Source organism: Fukomys damarensis, unplaced genomic scaffold (assembly GCF_012274545.1).
Source record: "Fukomys damarensis isolate Sample0158 unplaced genomic scaffold, DMR_v1.0_HiC HiC_scaffold_7, whole genome shotgun sequence".
In the NCBI taxonomy this organism is placed as follows: Eukaryota; Metazoa; Chordata; class Mammalia; order Rodentia; family Bathyergidae; genus Fukomys; species Fukomys damarensis.
In genome coordinates this window covers 30,728,112-30,747,420 of record NW_022900919.1, presented here as the reverse complement: position 1 = coordinate 30,747,420, position 19,309 = coordinate 30,728,112, and the positions used below count along the sequence as shown (strand labels likewise).

The window sequence follows — 19,309 nt, the reverse complement described above, 5'->3', positions numbered from 1 at the left end:
AAGACATGCAAGAGACAAAATTTTTTTAAAAAATGATTAAAGACAGGAATGTTACTTAGAGACAAAAGAGAGAGAGAGAGAGAGAGAGAGAGGGAGAGAGAGAGAGAAAGCATTCTGTCATGTTGAAATCTCTCTGGGATGACAGCCCTGTCACTCAAGTTGACCACTCTTGGTGACAACTGGCCTGGTTCTGTTCTGGCCAACAGGTGCTCTTCCAGAGAAGTGCAGGTAAACATGGGGCTGTCCACAGCATGCTGCTGGCCAGGCGCATCTGTGCTGCTCCCCATGGCATGAGTGTGTGCTGAGTCCCTGTCAAAGCTCTGGTCACTGGTCGCACATTATAGGAGGAAAGCCAAGGCAGAAGAGGCAGGTCAGGTGAATGTGTTGTGACCAGAGGTCATGAAGGATGCTCAGCCAACCAGCCCTCCACCCCTTGCTTCTGTGTGCATGGAAACTGACTTAAACTATGAACACTTTGTTCGTCGGTGACACTTCCTCTGTGTGCAATCAGGCTGTGTGGCCCAGAAGGTCGTGTTTCATCAGAGACTTCTTGTGTGACAGGGAGTCCTGTGGTCCATGAGGATGTGGGAGAGCAGGGGCCTCTGCTCCCAGAGGAGTCTCAGCCTTGGTTCCCGTGTTTTCTGATGCATCATGAAATTCAATGAATTTAGATTTCTATGGCAAGTCACTTCTCATTCAAATGCCAACAGAATTTAAAAAGCTGCTCAGGCCAAATAAAAGCTATTTTCTGCCACTGGTTTGATTCAGCTCCTTTCGTCAATACTGTTCCATAATTGCATGAGACCTGGTCCTGTGGTCCCTGTCATGGGTCCTTCACTTATGAAAGCAAGACTCTGTAACTTGAACTACCCGCTTCCCTGGAGTTTTGTAGTTCACTGACTCTCAGCTGCAGTGTCTTCTTTTTGGTGAGATCCAAGCAGAAGGGAAAACTCTGGGCAATGATCATCTCTCAGCACCAGAGTAGGATAGCTTGGAATGAGAAGGGAGCCTCACATCTCTGATACCCCAGGACTGAATAGAAGATCACTACCAACTGGGCTTCTCCCTAACCAAGCACAAAAGGTCTACACATTTGGGCTGGAACACTTCCTCCAGGTCACACTTCCTTGTGGTCATTCATTACTCATGTCACCCTGCTTCTATCTCTCAGGAGAAGAAGACAAAAATGAAGTAGCACTTTGGGGCAGCAGGAGGAGATTGTTACTATGGCAACTGAGGAATCAAATGATTTGAGTTGGATAAGGTTTCGAATACAGTGCAATGGGACCTGCATCCCTTTGGTTTACCATAGACCAAAGTGACAGTGGTCAAGAGGACAGATTTGCAACCATGTGAGAAAAGGCAGGGATCCATGCTTTACTAAACAGCAGAGTGCAGCACAACCAGGATGCTGAAGACTTTAGACCCGATGGAAGAATTCCATGAACAAGGGGCTGAATATGGAGTATGGAGGTCACATCCCTATAAACAAGAGCCACAACAAAACTAGCCTACAGGTGCTAGGTACTGCTCTAAACCTGGGTCTGTGTGTATCAGTGTGTCTGAAGCAGGGGTTGAGAGGGACACAGAAAGTCCACTTGCCCACACTCTCATTGCGTGAGATCAGACCTGTGTGAGGAGGGACAGAGTGGGGTGTTTAATCCATGGCCAAACCCAGCATTATGAGGGGAGGGGACCGTGGGGGCCTGATCACAAAGAGCATTTGCTGGCTTAATCATCCCGAAAACTCTGAGAAGGTCACTCCCAGAAAGAATGTGTACTAGCATGTGTCACTGCTGAGCAACCTCTACTGGGGACCATTACCATCAGACACTGTGTGGGCTGGGGATTCAGACTGATGAGGGCCAGGAGCTGACATCCTCAGGAGGAGTCCAGCCATAAACACCACAAAGACTAAAAACAACATGACTGTGACACAGCTGAGAAGGGAGGACACTAGGTAACTGATGGAGAACAGGGGAGGCAGACACTGCTGCCCTAAGTTCCAGTCCCTGTGAGAGGTGGGAAGATAGCATCTTTTTTTACAGGAATGGAAACTCTCAGGAGACAGAATATGAAAAAAATATACCAATGCTAGTTTATTTCCTATACTACTATGTTGATCTGTCAATTAAAATGCAAGGAATTTAAACCAGCATCATATTTCTATGACAAGGAAGTATGATGTCCTCTGTTAGCCTTAACCATGCATTTCCCAGGCTGGCATTTTGTATCATGCTGAAACGTAATTTAAAAATTAAATTTTCCCCACTCTAGTCCTAGCTGAGTGACAACGGCAAACACAGTACAGTGTGCCTGATTTCATGTATCAATCACTGAAAGCTTAGAAGTAGGTACTTCAAGATGATAGCTGAAGTCCAATAAGTGGTATTACTTGTAGCGGCTGCAGTTTGGGGCAAGTGCACATTTTACAGATGCAGGCAGCTGTTCAGCAATGTTCAGGCCCAAATGCACTCTGCTCAGAGATAGCCAGGCTGGTCCTGCTGTAGCTGGTCCTCCTGACTCCTAATTGAAACAGGCACCAGGTGCATCTCTCCACCTACAGGGGGACACAACTGCAAAAGGGTGTGCTCCTGGACCTCACTGGGAGGACCACCTCCAGGGAAATGGGAACTGACACCCACAAGATCAGTAAAACAAGAAGGGGACAACATGAATAGGACAACTTTCTGCATCATCAGGAGAGACCTTTGAAACAAATACCAACAAGATAAAAAGGAACGTATGAAAGCAATGGCTGTTATAACAACTGCATGGATGAATCTCCAAAACCTGTCAAGTGAGAGCAGCCAGACACACAAAACAAATGCTGCGCAATGCCAGGGCTCTGGCAGCATAGAAGAGACACAGTAAATGTGTGGCTGTGCCAAATGAGTGAGTACTTAAGTGAGGCTACAGGTGGACACTGACTGCATGTAGACTCTGAAGTGCCTGCAAAGTTCTACATCTCCACAGGGTGGACTTTGTGGTGTGCCTCCAGGCCAAGCTCATCAAACCATACTGATGCATGTGCTTTTCACTGTACACAAATGATGCCCCAACATGCTGGACTTAAAAAGTTACATGAGACCCAACAATAAAAACCTGTCTACTTTCCTAGTCTCAGTTACTTGTAAAAGAAAGCTGGTTTAGTCTCCCAAAGTAAAGTATAAAGGACAGTCCTTCTGAATTAAATATAGTTCGGTTTAATGTAAAGCACTGTAATTCTCATGTGAAAGAGGAATGACAGACACCTCCACAGGATCCATCCGGATTAGAAGATGAGCAGATGAGCACTGGGATGCACCGTGGCCTCCCAGGCCGCCCCTTGGCCTGAGTTGGAACACAGTTGGAATACCCTCCTAGAGGATCCTGACTACTTCACTCCACAATGAATAGACCAATAGGAACTACCTACTTGGGAATTAGAATGAAAATGGCCCAGGAGGAAGCCCTGACTTAAGAGTCTTTAAAAGTGGCCCAAGGAAATGCAAGTAGAAAGGGCAGGAGGAGACTGAGGGTGAACAGGGAGGCAGCCGACAGAGGCACACACGGGCAGCCGCCTTGCAGGTTCCAAGCACCGCACATGGGTGAGCTCACACACACTGCATATCTATGCCTGGGAAGGTGTAGGATTTCCATTTCACAGACTCGGTAATGATCTTCCAGGACTCTTCCTGGGCCTGCTCACCCACCAAATGAACTGATGATGCCCACCAGCCAGCCATGCAGTGAACAGGTCCTACACACAAGAGATCAGCCCTGCCCGGCAGGTCATTAAGGACACAGCAGCTTGCTGTGTGGTCTCAGGACTGTAGAAGTCCTTGAATATCATAAACAATACTGATATTTTTAAAACGAGAAGCTGTGAAGGTTGTTCTAAGTACAATAATATAAAATGCCTATGTACACTGATGTTCAAATCTTTACAAAAGCCTGAAACTAAAGAAAATAATCTATGTTCAAAATAGTGCAAATAGTACTTTTTATTTAGCCTTCTAAAATCAAGAGTCACCAAGAGAAAAATTTAGTAGTAGCTAAAATATCACCAAAAGCTAGGTCATTTGTTCTAGAAAACACAACCAAATTAGACAGAAAATGTTGATAAATGCAAGTTTTTCTAACAGTAAAGTGATTTTTAATATAACATTTTCAATGTAAATTTCTTTGGGAAAAAACCCAAGTCATAAAGCTGTTCCTTCAAAATTGCATATAGTATGAGCATAGCTGTTCTCACATAGGATCTAAAACTGCATGTGCACAGCTATTAGGGTCTCAAAAGAGTGTTCCTAAGAAGATTTGAGCAACAGGTGTGCAACAGCTGTAGCTCTATTCCAATAATGACAACATACAGGTTTACTCTCTGTGGGCTTTTTTCCATGCAGTTTAATTCTTTAAGTCAGAATGCTGAACTAAAACCAAAATGTAAAAACAAAACAAAACCTTAAACTTCCTAAGAACCTAATTGTACATCCAAAGTTACTGAGGGAAGAAATGAAGGCTCAAGTCTTGCTCATTCCCAAAACCTTTATATTTTTATGTGATTTTAGTAGCACACACGTATCCAGCATTTCCTATGTGACAGGCACTGCTTGAAGAACTGTAGGTACATGAGGTCATATGTTGCTCAGCATCTCAGCCAGGGGACTTTATTAATCCCATGTTACGGGTGAGACACAGAAGGCTATGTGACTGATAAAGGTCACCTGGGGAGATAAAACAGGATACTGTGCACCCAGAACTGTTCTAACACCTGCACCCCTTGGCTTGGGGAGGCACAGCCTGCTCACTCTACATCTCTCCCAGGAGCCCTGCACCTCTGCAGCATAGTGCATCCCAGGAGTGGGTGGCTGTGAAGGAAGACACCATTCCTGGAGGGAAAACTAGTCACCCTTCAGGCTAATGTTAATAGCTCATTCCTGCTATGATGATTACAGCCAGATAAGCACAAAAGGAAGCAGAACAATGACATGCTTTCAGAGCTGGCTTTGGTAAGATCAAAGAAAGCAGAACTCTTTGGACTTGGTTTTATGTATTTTGAAGTGAAAGCCACACAGATTGCCTGTATTTGGTTTCTTTAATTTGCTCTGACAGCAGCATCTTCACAGTTTTGGCCAGGTCTGCATACCACCACCTAGGCTATGATTGGCTTATAGTTTCTATTTAACTCATTATGTTTTAAAAATGGAGCATCTTCTTTATTCAAGTTCTATACATGAAATCAATTCAATGGTTATATTTTATTAATGCATATATATGTTAAAGTAAAATAAATCCATGTGCCCACTGTATGTTTTCAATTCTGTGAGTTCTTTGTTCAGAAAACTGTAATTCTGAAAGTGCTTCTAAACCCAATATGAAAATGTGGCAAATACCCTCAAATTGTTTTTACACATGTATATTACAGATATGTACAAAGGGAATTCTACATAGACACACAACATACAGACTGATCGAGAACAATGAAAAGCAGAAGAACAGTAATTAGACATGATTAGGTCAGAGAGATGGGAAGTGATAGACCAAGTACCTGGTGCAACATTTTAATGAGAAACCCCAAGACTTTAAGTTAAATCACAAAGAAATAACCACTTCAAAGGCATTGTTCCTCAAAAAAAAAAAAACCAAAAAACTCAAATAAACAAGTTACTGCCCTTTTTTAAAAAAACAAAAAAGAAAAATTCACTATATAGTAATAAAAATCTAAAAGCCTGATGAGTAAGTTACTCTAGTATCATTCCAGGAATACTGAAAATTAATGTACATGAAAGCAGACGGTCCCATCGAACTCCAGGGTTCCCCCAAGGTACATCTGAGTTTGGGGCAGATGGAGAGAGCTGGCTCAGGCACTTTTCTCTTTCCCCTCCACTAAGCTTCAGGCTTATTGGCCTTTCACAGTCTCTTTTCTCCTAAGATACTTTTGCAGTAAAGGGGTTTCTCGGGTAAGAGAAAATTTAGAGACAACTAATGCTGTCAATTTCCTCTTTTTATCAATGAGAGAATTAAGGCTCGGAGAAACTAAAAGACTAAAAGTCACTAAGCAAATCATGGCAGAGCTAGCACCTGGAGAATTCAGAGCCAAGATCCCTAGGCTGGTGTTTATCTGAGCAAAACACTTCCAAGATACCCTGATACTCCATCTACTGGTGACCCTAGTAGATATCATTACACCAATACCATTGCTATCCTTATGAAAGTATGATTTATTTGAAATTCACTGAGGAGGGAATAGTAGCCTGCAACCTTTAATGAAGTACTATGAGTCAAGGGAACTACTGTACATTAGAAATAAGATGCCATTAATTTGGAAAATATAATATAAGGAAACAGGCACATCTCTTCCTTTAAAGTTGTATAAACCAAATATCTGAAACAGATTAGGAAATCTTACTAATTAGTAAAAGAAACAGCAATAGTACTAACAGCACTAGCCTCATGTTAATTTTTATTATCTGCCAGCCACTAGACATAGCATTTTACATGTACTGATAACCCCAAGACACAAATATTTATAAATGAGGAAAACTGAGCCTAAATTCATGGGTCAGGTGGCTAAATGTTCTAGTTTGCCTAGGACTGTGGGGTCTTTCAGGATGTGGAAGTTTCAGGGATGAAATAAGGAGAGTCCCAGCAACCCTGGCATGGCTGGCAGCTACTTGTCAGGCTGGAGGGTGACAGGAAATTTCTTGTCTGACTCACAGAGCAATGCTGCTGTCTATGGGATAATTTCCCTCCATGTGCCACAGATTAGAGCCATAGACTGGCTTAAAGAAGGGTCTGACCAGCAGTTTCAAATGCTATCTTTTCTCCAGCATGTGTTTTTGGTCCCTCTGTCAAAACTCAAATGATCACAGATACATTATGGGGTTGTTTCTGTGTCTTCTATTCCATTGGTCTACATATCTATTATTGTGCCAGCACCATGCTATTTTTGTTACCATAGCTTTGTAGCATAACTTGAAATCCAAAAATTGTGATGCCACCACTTTTTTTTAAAGACTGCATTAGCTATTCTGGGTGACTTCTAGTTTTATATGAATTTTAGGATTTCTTTTTTATAGTTCTGTGAAGACAGTTGTTAATATTTTAACAGGGATTGCATAAAATCCATAGATCGCTTTTGTCAATATGGTCATTTCAATGATATTAATTTTACCTACTGAGGAATGAGGATATCTTTACATTTTCAAATATTCTCTTCAATCCCTTTCTTTAGAGTTCTGTAGTTTTTGTTAGAAAGTCTTTAATCTCTTTGGTTAGGTTGAATATAAATTTTGGAACCATTGAAAGATAACACGGGGGAAACACTGCAAGCCACAGGCACAGGCAAGAACTTCCCAAACAGAACTCTAATAACATAGGAAATAATATTGTGACTTTATCAGTTGTAAATCGAAACAACTCTGAGAGTTCATCTTATCTCAGTCAAAGTGGCTTTCTTCAAGAACATAAAAAGCACAAAAAACAAATGCTGCGAGGATGTAAGGAAAAGAAACTTTCTACATTGATAGTGGGAATGTAAAATAAGTGAAATTATCATGGAAATCTGTATGGAGATTTCTTGAAAAGCTAAAAATAGAAATTCCATTTGACCCAGCTATATCTCTCTTTGCTATATTCCTGAATGACATAAAGAAATCATGCTATAGTGATATATGGATACCCATATTTGTAGCAGTATAACTCACAATAGCTAAACTCTGAAACAGCCAATAAATAGTCCTATCATCAGATGAATGAACAAAGAAAATGTGGTTCATTAACACAATGGAATATTACTCAAACATCAAGAATGAAATCATATCATTTTCGGAAAATGGATGGAACATGAGATAAATCATAATGTTAAGTGAAATAATTCAGACACAGAAAGTTAAATATTATATTGTTTTACTTATATGGGAAACCTAACATATAGAGTAAATGAAGGAGAGATGGTATGAAACAAAAAGGCAGACTTTGTAGAGCTGGGGTAGGGGACTTGGGGAAAGGGGGAGGGGAGAGAGGAGGCTAATGAGATAAAGAATAATCGAGATACAATATATACATGTACCAATTCCGCAAAACAAATGTAACTATTATATATTGCAAACACGCACACATTAACAAAAAAGAAAATACCAGTTATATCCCTTCCTTTCCAATCATGTCTTTGTTTCTCATTTTCTTGACAATATTGCTTTGGACAGGGCCTCCAGCAGCATGTCGGGTAGAAGTGGTCACACTGAGAATTCTTGCTTCATTCTTACTTTCAACACTGAACCACAAAATATGTGTCTGCTTTATAGAGTTCTGTAAATACCATTTAAGGAACAGTTTCCTTCTCAAAATTTAATATGAACTGTTTGGGGTATTTACTGTTTATCCTTAAATTAGGGAAATGTATTCAATTTCACTATATTTCATTCAGTTCCTAAGATTATTTGTATTTGTTGAGAAACTAGTTGACTGAGTTATGTTTTATAAACCAAAATTGGTTGTGATATAGGCTCTCCAAAATATATACCACAGTCATAAATAGAATATATGAATTTTCTTTAAGGAAAGGGGACTGGAAACTTCAGTTTTTGTAATGGCATTGTCAAGTGTGGGTACTGACATTTAGCTCTTCTCATGAAATGAACTGATCTCCCCACCTTTCCTTTTCTCTAAAGGCGTTAGCGTGAACCAGCATTAATATGCTTTTGAAGGCTTATAAAGTTCACCAGTGAGAATCGCCATAAAAATTGTGGGAAATGATTAAGCTATGGGTGCAATTTTGTTAATAGACAAGGTACTGTGGAGATGTAGTTTTTCCTCAGGACTGTTTTACTATTTTCTGCGAATTTCTGAATTTCAAGTAAATCTTCACAGACTGATGTGAAAAAAAGAGAAAGAAGCATGTAACAACATCTTATAATACAAGACATTCACAGGTAGCTTCAGCTCCTTTTACAAAGTGACAGAGAGCACACTGCACGCCTCTCACGTCGGTCCTGTAGAAGAGGAAAGAAGGGACACATACCTTGACCTCAAACTCGAAGTGTGCATCCTTCCCTTGCCCGCAGAGGACGTAGCGTGGAATACTAATCTTAATTGGGTCCTTCAGGTCATCCGGATTTGCTCCCAAAGAGCGAGAAACCATCCGCTATCAAAGGCACATCAGATGGAGAGAACAAAGAAAACCAAGATCACTCCACTGCAAATACCCTGCTTGGGCAGGAGGAGAAAATGTGTTTCAAGTAAAGAAAAAGAGCATCAAACTGGTAGAGTTTATTTAGAAAAATGATGGTTTTCTTTGAAAGAGAAACACTAAGCCTTTCTTTTAACAAAGACCATTTCTTTAGGTACATCATTCCAAGAAGTTAGAGCAAAAGCACTTCAAAATGTTGTCTGGCTTTGAAGTTCCTTCCAATTTATAAGAATAAGTGAAAACAAAGAGAGATTACATATCCTGACTTTAAAAAAATCAGTATAAACTAAGATTCCTTTCTCAAAGTCTTGATCATCTGACAAACTTTTCTTCACAGACTCCTGTGCATAAAACTGCAAAAGCGGGAGGTTTTATTCAAATTTATTTCATCTTTGACTTTTAGTCATTTCTATAAGCTGCTGTAGGGTGAAAAGCTCTTCAAAGCACAACTAAAACAAACCCCAAGTATTTCCCTTTGGCTCATTTGATTAATAATCGACTCAGCTCTGATGGAGGGGTCTTGGGAAAGAGGCATAAAAATACTTGAAATGGGTTCTCCTGAGTGGGTAGAGGAAGAAACCTCTGAAAAATCATTATTTGTATAACCTGGGGCTTTGGAAAGCATAAGAAAATATGTATTTTCTTAAAAATACATATTATCTTAAAAATAAAAATAAAGGAACATGTAATCAGCCATCCCTGATGCGAAGAGCCAAACTGGAAGTTCTTAGAGGAGTTTCTAGACATAAGCATTGCTAAAGAATTTAACTCACTGATTGTCCACTTCCAAATTACTTTAAATGTAGACTTTCCCTGAAACATAGAATATGCTGACCCATTTAAAAGAGACATGAGGGAGAAATAATTTGTTGGCTTTAGTTATAAGAACACATTAATGTTAAGAAATGTCTTTGACCTACAAATGCCATGGTTCAGCCAGGAAGTTCTTGCTCCACTGCCTAAGTCGTTATGTTATGTTTAATAACTGTATTTTCTAAGAGCATTTGACACATGTCTCAGGGAATGAGTGTGTGGCAGTGCACACCAGGAGTCGGAGGCTGGGAAACCATCTCAGCAGAAGGAAAATGAACTGGGCATTTCAAGCAACAGTTAGCAAATGTTCACATGATTGGAAAGGACAAAGCCATTCTCTGGATCTCAGGGGGAACATGGGTCTGCTACCAGATACACCATAAGGTCAACACCACAGCTGGTCTGGAGAGGCACTGTGTGTGTGTGTGTGTGTGTGTGTGTGTGTGTGTACTTGGGCAGGCAGCAAGGCAATAATTTTCCCTTCTCCCTTCAATCCCCCAGGAATAGTATTATAAAATTCTTTACTTTTGATTTGTGATACTGAGGATCAAACTCAGTACCTTTGCATTTAACTATGTACCCAGCCTTATTTATTTACTTACTTACTTATTTATTTATTTATTTGAAACAAGGTCTGCCTAAGTTGCACGGGCTAGGCTTCAACATGCAATCTTCCTGCCTCAGTTTCCCAGTACAGATGTGCACATACCATCAGGCCCAGCTATTAGCAAAAAAAATCCTTAAACACAGTCACTCCGCACCCAGGCAAGGGTTCATTATTCAAACCTATCTACTGAACTTCTGTTGCTTCAAAAACAAGGTCATCACACACATTTGCTGAGGGAGAGGATCTGAAAGGTCAACTTCAATTTTTTTCTTTCACAATTCTGCCAAGGACTGTATCTCCACTTATATACTTGAACCTTTCAAGACCCCATGTATCATGTGGCTGTCACAGAGGCATGGAAGGCCACATCAACCAGTGTGGTGCACCTGGTATTGAATCTCTAGTTCTTCTGCTTCCCTGGAGTGGCCACAGAAAGTGGCCTTGGAATGCCAGGTGGTGTTCACTTCAAAGACTCAGAAAGTGAGGAGGAGGCTCAGGATAGGATTTTTGCTCTGGGACTTACTAGTTTGCAAGAATAGTCACTGACCCCTTGGGTCCTCAGTTTGCTCAGCTACAGAATTGGGCATGGCATTTTATTTCTCACTTCCAACTGTGAACAAAACAATGCCCTGCCCTGTGGGACTTAAGGTAAGAGGTAGGCTCTGACATCAGAGTTCTAACATGATTAGCAAGCTGAGAAGGGAGATATGAGTGGGAACAACTACATGTACAGTGTTACCTAAATGTCATGAATTTTACTGAGGAAAAGTTGTAGACAAAACTGTCAGGCACACACTGTGAGCTTCACATAAGACTTATCTTTAACTTTCCAAATACCTTTTCTTACAGCCACTTTTAGGGTACATGATGAAATATTACTACCTTTCTCTTAAGAGCACCAACTATGTTTCATGAAGAGGCCCAGGTCCTCGAAATACAGCAAAACTTGTGCAAAATACTTGTGATTTCAAACACCTTTAGTGTTTCTCAGCTGCACAAAATTTTGAACAAACACTTGGCATTTCTACTCTAAAGGTAACATTTGCTACTTTAACTTTGTTTTTATAAATCAGTTTTCAAACTGCCATAAAATTGCACTGATGATCTGGTTTCTACAGGATTATTTTATGACTGGAAGGTTCTCTACATCTAAGAAGAAACAGTTATGAAATCAATCCCTAAGGAGAGCACAGTGGTTTGAGGCTCAGGTTCACATATCCCTTACAAAAATAAAAGCAAAACAAAATGAAAATCTCCACCTTTGGCAATTGTCCAGGGTGTATGAACTGAGGAGGGCTCAGTTAACTGGGAGTAGCTGCAACTTATAATATCCACATAGTTCGAATCAATCCAGAAGAGCCTCTGCAGGGCTCCTGAACCTTGATAAAAGGTTCTTGACCGGATGCTAGAGCTTCTGCCCCATTTAGTACCAGATAGGGATGTGCAGTAGATCCATGGCTCAGAGGACAGCCTCTTCATCACTCAGCATTGTGGAGACAAGAAATGTGGCCTAGAGTCTACCGCCATCATCCTTGGCTACAGTGTTCTTCAATCTCACAGACATCTTATAAACTCAGTGTTAATAAGTGCACAGAAATGAACTACAACGAAATGAAGAACTGAAATATAAGACTGGGATCCAAAGACATTTGAGCAAAAGTATAATAAATAGAGATAAATATTGAATATGACTTTCTATTAAATTATTGCTATAGTGTAATTTTTACAAACTATGAAGGCAAATTCATGGAAATACAGTAGTCTAAGGATACAGAGTGAAAGTTTCTTGAAGTTCTACTAAACTATGCTTATACTGGGCAGGCAAGGGGAAAAAACCTAATATAATTGTCACATAAATTTATTCTTGAAAGTGACTATATTTTGAATATCATGGGTTTCAGGCTAGACATGTAAATGTGTGCTATATTGTATTATATCCCGTTGGTTATGAGAACTGTGAAATATCTGTTGCATTATTTATTCTGGAACTGGTTTCCCTACAAGTGGCAAAGCAGATTATGGGAGTGAGGTGGGCAAGAAGGTGATGGATGGCAGCAGGGGTAAAGGAACACATAAGGCTATTTGGGCATACCTCTGTGTGATGGACACAGGAAGTTTTAAGTGCACTCTGGAGTGATTCTATTTAGATATAAAAGGTCAAGAAATGTAATTACTAACTTGGATTACATGTCTGTACATAAGAAATACCAACTTTAAAAATTAAATACAAAGAAATATTTTTCTGATAGCTCTTAATGAAATAATGTTTTGTGTCAACTAATATGCTATTTTTCTATTGTGGCAGCCAAAATAAACAGGCAGAACACAAGCTACAATGCAAATATCCACATTACAACCTTCTCTTCCTATGTGGGCTGTCTCCTTCAAAAGGGGCAACTTGAAGAAATGAATAGGAAGCAGCAATAATATCTACTCGGATCACTACACAAAGTAGTCAAATTCTATAGAGAGTCCTCGGCACTCCTCTTTAAGCTCTAATTATGTACCAGATGGCTAAATTCAGTACATGCCTTGACCATGACAAGGTCAGAACCAAGAACTGCCATCTAATCTCCTGGCGCCCTTATGCAAGTTTGCTTTGAAACTATAGGCAAATGAAGGTTTTTATCAGATTTAATAAAATCATCAATTCCTAACTTTGTTCTTATCACAGCACTTATTTCTTCCTCCTCTTTATTTTCAATCATATATGCCACAGTGATAGTTCTAGCTAGCATTATTACAGATTAAGTAATTACTATATCTCAGCAATATAAAAATGAGGATTTTGGGGAGATATCTGTTATATTTTCAAATATGAGCTACAACATAAGGAACGGAAAATAAAGATAATTTCTATGAGCAAGGGAAACTATGAGAATGAGAAATAGCTAAGATGTATTCATATTCAGGTTCATGAGAGGCCAGCCTGTGCCACGAGGGGATCAGTCATGCTCTTTGAAGACAGTAGGGCTTAGGGCTAATAAACTTGATTTTGCTAATACATGTATTCCCCCCTCCCTGACATGGTACAGGTGCACCTCTCTGTCAGGGGCAGCACCTAACAGCTTGGCCAGGAAACAATGCTAACTTATCTCTTCTTAAAAAAGAGTTTAGGGGTACCTGCACAAATCCCAGCAAGCCCTGCATTCAAAAGTCAATTATTTATTCATATTTTAGGTCAAAACTTTGTAGACCTATTGGCAGCAGTTCTGCAGTATAAAATATTGAAAGTCAAATGCTCAGGCTTAGAAGTCAAGCAGGTTTGGAGATCATCTGCCCTCGTGTCCTGTGCTGGCTCACAGAGAGCCAAGTAGCATCTCTGCTTCACAGAGGGGGTCTCCCAGCGCCCTACTGGGTCAATGAACATGACTTCTCTTTAATTTGTTTAAAACGTAAAGACAAAATGTTTTCAGTTCCATTTTGTTTTTCTAGTTTTTATTTTTCTGATGACAAAGATAGTATATGTTCATTTAAAAATGCAGATGTTAAAAAAATATAAATTGTAGAAAGTCCTCTCTCCTCTAAAAACCTAGAGTAAATTCTGCTGTTATTTTATCATAATTTTGTCCCCAAGAATTAATTTCTAGTAACAGTTTAGATTATATCCCTTCAGATAACTTTCTGTCTATGTGCTGACATTTTTAAAAATCTGAAGCCCCCCCCCAAAAAAGAGTTTAGACTACTTACATTGAAAAACAGAAATACAACTATTAAAATAAAGGATTTTAAAACATCTTGACACAACCTCACAAGCACAAGAACCCGAGTTTAATCCCTGGTACAAAAAAAAAAAAATCCCAATACATATCCATAGGAATAAATTACCCAGAAATCAAGAAACTGTGCTGCACATAGATGCTTAAAGAATACCTTGAGTTTAGCTGACATTTCCAAACCATGATTTGTACTAGAATTATTTCCTCAATATTGACCTGAGTTGATCAACACTGTTTCAAGGTTTGCAAATACTGTATATCTGATGAATGTTTCAACTTGAAACTATTAAAAATGTCACTATTTTGTGATCTCTAGCTCACATAAGCCTAGTCCCTTTAATGTGCACCATTTCTGAGCAACTCATCATACAAAGTTATTTTTAAAAAACTAAATATTGGGTCTAGTATACTTTGCTGCTAACACAGCAACAACTAAGTGTCTGGGATCCTCAGGAGGGAAAAATCAGTTTGTTCCCAACCTAATTTTACAATATCTTTGATTGATCATGAAAAGAACCACACATCTATATCCCTGATGCTTTGTGGAGATCTAGCTTTGGCTCCAACTGTGCTTTATTCTACAGTTTAGGAGAAAATAAAGGGTGGGAAGAGAGAAGGCATTCCCTTCTGGTTTCTGTACAGCAATATTGTTTAACTTTCCAGCTAAAAGAGCAACAATGAACATTCAAGGTTATCTTTATCCCAGTCACATAATGATTGTGTCCAGGCTTTTCTTTGACAGCAGCTATAAAACGTAGAGAACTGGATAAAGAAGGCATAAGGAACAATGGAAATGGAAAGAAATCTGAAAGGCACTCATTGAAAATAACAAAAACAACAGCAATAAGCTCACATAAAGCATCTTTTATTTCTAGGTATTATAAGAAAAAAATTATAGGTCAGGTAAAAATTAATTTAGCAATGCTTGCAAATATTCACTTACAGCATTGTCAGAAGAAAAAAAATAATTTATCCTGACAAGGTGCTTAGGAAGGAGGTGGCTTTGTTATTGTAGGAAAAAAAATTTATATTCTGAAGTAAGTAAATTCAGGTTTTACTCTCATTTCTCAACCAAGTAATCCTTTTCGGGTCTAAGTTCTCAGATATGAAATGGAGATTATTTTTAAAATAAAGAGGAATACAACATAGGGGCAAAACCTCCACACTTTGTAAGCCACAATACACACAATAGGTGGGATAGTTGTCACTGTAACAATCCTCTCGTCATCATAACAATCCCATATATGTCTTCAGCAACAGGAAATGTTAGCCAAACAAGGGTGGGAAAGAGTGATTTACAAGAAAATCTCTTTTTTCTTTATCAACTAGATTATTTGGTTCCATTTCTCACAAAGAAGTCTTTGACAAATGTGCAAGTATTCTTGCAAGATTAGATAGAAATTAGATAATGGCAGTTTGGCAACCACTGTACAAGAACAGAGGGACTGAAAAAAAAAATCCAAGGAAGGAGAGGGAGGAGAAGGGGGAGGGGGAGGGGGAAAGGCACTCATGCATGTGTGCCTGTCCTCTGGAGGCTGTGATATAATAGAACCTGCAGCAGAGAGTTGTTTTGTTTTCCTACAGAAGTACCTTACCTGAATGAAGCTGCCAGTGCCAACCATCACAAAAAGGTTATATAAAAAATGGCCTAACAACAAAAGCGGTCCTCAAGGAATATCTTGCTTCAGTGGTACAAGGTGATCCGCCCATCCGTGGCCATACTCAAGCAGAGACACAACTGGAAAGCAAGCTGTACTAACTTTAAAGGTTCTAGGACATATGTTCTTCTAGTACTTAAAAGTTTCCATGAGGGAGAAGTCCTCTTAGTTTTATGAGTCTTATCTTCACTAGATCCCCCAGAACCTTGACAGAAAGCATCTATGGTAGACTGAATTACTGTCCCCAAGTCCTTTCTCTCCTCCTTGGTAGTCCATGTGGATGGAGTCTACTTCCTTGCTTTGACCTTGGTTTGGCAGAGTGACTCCTATTAGCCAATGAAATGTCAGCTGAATTATATTAAGGGAGGCTTATGTGGCTGCCCTTAACCATCGTATCTACTGCTCCTTCGGTACTAACTCAAAGTCAGATACACCCAACATACCTGTAGCCTCCAGCAGAGCCACTGCCACTTCCTTGCAAACCAGCAGAGAGAGAAAAAAAAAAGCTTTCATTTGTTTGGTACAAACAAGAAGCTACTGAAGCTTTGAGAGCTGTTCGTTATGCTTGTTACTTTTCAATAGCTGACTGATAAAACATTTATTGTACTAGATATTTCGAGACATGAGGTAGATTAGTCTACATACTGGACTATGTGATACATGAACAAAATCAGTTCATTAGAAATTGGCCTATTCAATAAGACTGTCTCACCATCGTATCAGCAGCAGCAGCAGCAGCAGCAACAACAACAACAACAACAACAGCAATAATAATAAACTCAAATGTAGGTCTAAATCATCAGGGAAAAAGGTAAGAAAAAATTACTGTAATTATTACTGCTAGAAGGCTTAAGTGTTTCCTTCCAAAGGGAAGTATGCACATTTTTAAAGAAATGAGATTGGGGAGACAAACTGTTTTGAAATGTTTTTCAACAGACTCTAAATAAATTTACCCTGCCAACCACAAGTCTGTAAAGCAGGCAGCTGTGAGCATGATGGATTTTAAACAAAGTCAGATGAAATCACTATTTCAAAAGTACTCAAAAATGTATTGTCTAGAACATATCAAATCCTATAATGTAAATGTTTATATCTCTGTTACAACAATTCACAGTGCCATATAACAAAGCATGTGTGAAATTAGGTTTTCCTGATTCTCATTTTCCTGAAACTCGTTACAGCTGAGCTGTTCCATTAGGCTGATCCCTGGACTATCATACCTGATCTGCTGGAGGAGTGCCTTGGAACTGCTAAGGAATAAGCCAGAGGAGGCCACTCTGATTGAAGCCGCCATGGGTAATGGCCAAGCGGTTCTCCATTGCTTCTGCCGGTACTACAACAACTTTAATACCTCCTACACAGGTACTACATCAAACTCTCAGTCCCACGAACCATATGCTATCTCTAGGTACAAAGTATGCTTAGTACAGAGAAGACGCATGTAAAATGTGAATGCTGTAAACTTTAATACCTCCTACACAGGTACTACATCAAACTCTCAGTCCCACGAACCATATGCTGCTATCTCTAGGTACAAAGTATGCTTAGTACAGAGAAGACGCATGTAAAATGTGAATGCTGTAGGCTGCTTCTGTGACGTGGTGAGATCTGAGCATAATCCCCTCAGAGGCCTACTTGGATCATAAAGCAGACAGAAGCCATAATGAGTAATATGATTCTGTGTAGTGTTCACAGTTGCAGCACGCTCCATCAGTGAGATACCAAAGGCCATGATGTGCAACATGAGAGAGTTATGCTTTTGCACCTGTGAGGACATGTAAGCCTGTCAGTTTAATATTAACAATCTTTGCTAAAATTATTTACTATTTATGTATCTCTGCCTTTTTTGACTCTGTGGGATCCCTCTGCCGGAATCTCAATCTCTAACCTCTGTTCATGATTATTTATTCTATTTTTCAAGGATTATGAGAAAACACTGAGATGGTTTAAGAAAAAATAAAGTAAAATGAGATCACTGAAGAAAACAAAAATGTGAAAATGAGTTAGGAGAAATGGCATCAATATTAGAAGATTATCGTGGTACATTCTGTCAGTGTTTCCCATAATACAAGACAACCTATTAGCCAAGACAGTAACAAACACAGTTAAAAGCCTTTGGGTATAAGATGTCTATGTATGGAAGAGAGGGGCTTTGGAAAGGATAAAAATTTGCTTTACCTAAAAACAACTTAATTCACTTGTCTCAACAACAAAATGCTTCCACTGGTCCAAAGGAAACAAAGCTCTAGCAACCACAGTGTAGATCCATGAACATTTTCCAACTTCCTGGGTTTTCCTCTTCACTTCCCCAAAACTGGGTAGAGGACACCAGGTAAAAACTCGGAACCATATTGGTTGCTTGTCACTAGCTCCAATGGGAACAGAGGAAAGATGTGCACTTCCTGGCCAAAGGGAGAGGGTGAGTTTCTGGGTGGGTTATTTGACACCATCTCTGTCTCCAATGAGTAACAGAAATACAGAAGCAGCTATGTTTCTGGTACCATTATCCAAAGATTTAAGCAGAATTGAAAAATAAAAACATGATCCCAGCTGAGCAGGGGAGACATGGGCAGGGCTGAAGAGACATATTGCATCCCTGTGAAATGCTGCAATTTAGTATTACATACCTCAGAGAAAGGGCAACAATGGCACAGAGACCAGGTCCAAGTGAAATACGACATAAATACAGAGTGTTCTGGACTGCTTAGAGGACTGCTGCACAAAGGCAGAGGTGTCCTTTCGGAGGAAGAGATCCAAAGGCATAGCCCAAGGCCCTAAGGTGGCACCTTCCTGAGAAGGAAAGGCCCACTCTGGGCAGAGGCTACCGTGACTGAACCTCAGGACAGCAGGGCTCCTTTTCAGAGGTTACAAGAATGGGTGTGGCAAGAGGCAAGAGAGAGGGAAGCCAGGGAAAAGTGCAGTGTCTTCTGAGGCAGCATCATATTTGACGAGACAGCAGAAAGAGCCTTTAGGAAAAAAACTCGGAGGTGAAGAATCTTTCTAAGGCACACATACAGAAGTTCAGAAAAAGAACTAGACTGTGGTAGGAGATGTGGGTGTGAGGAATAGAGGAAGAGTAGTAAAAAATTAAACTAACAAGTCAGAAGCTGGAAATGAATAGTTAAGAAGCCTGGAAGAAGAAAGGAGAAGCAATTAATTGAGATACAAGACGAAGAAGGGCAGGCAGTACTGGGTGACATAGGATGTGTGATCCCCCACCCCACCAGGGCCTTCCAGGATACCCAGCAAAGCAATAATACACCCTGCCTAATACACCAGTCCTAATGCTCTAGAGCAGCGGGTGCCAGTGAAGGTCATTGCCTTTCAGTCAGCACAAATC

The 19,309-nt window shown here is 39.9% G+C and overlaps 1 protein-coding gene across 8 annotated transcripts in view; it reads right to left on the bottom strand.

Annotated features, from left to right (window-relative positions):
* Kif16b (kinesin family member 16B) overlaps window positions 1–19,309 on the bottom strand; it is a 486,842-nt gene that overhangs the window by 273,392 nt on the left and 194,141 nt on the right. For 7 of the 8 annotated variants that reach the window (XM_010634116.2, XM_033761168.1, XM_010634117.2 and 4 more), the window contains one exon: window positions 9,005–9,127. The exons of the other annotated variant lie outside the window; for it this stretch is intronic. In XM_010634116.2, coding sequence (XP_010632418.1) covers window positions 9,005–9,127 — 123 coding nt within the window. The remainder of the gene's footprint in view (window positions 1–9,004; window positions 9,128–19,309) is intronic. 8 annotated transcript variants of the gene reach the window in all.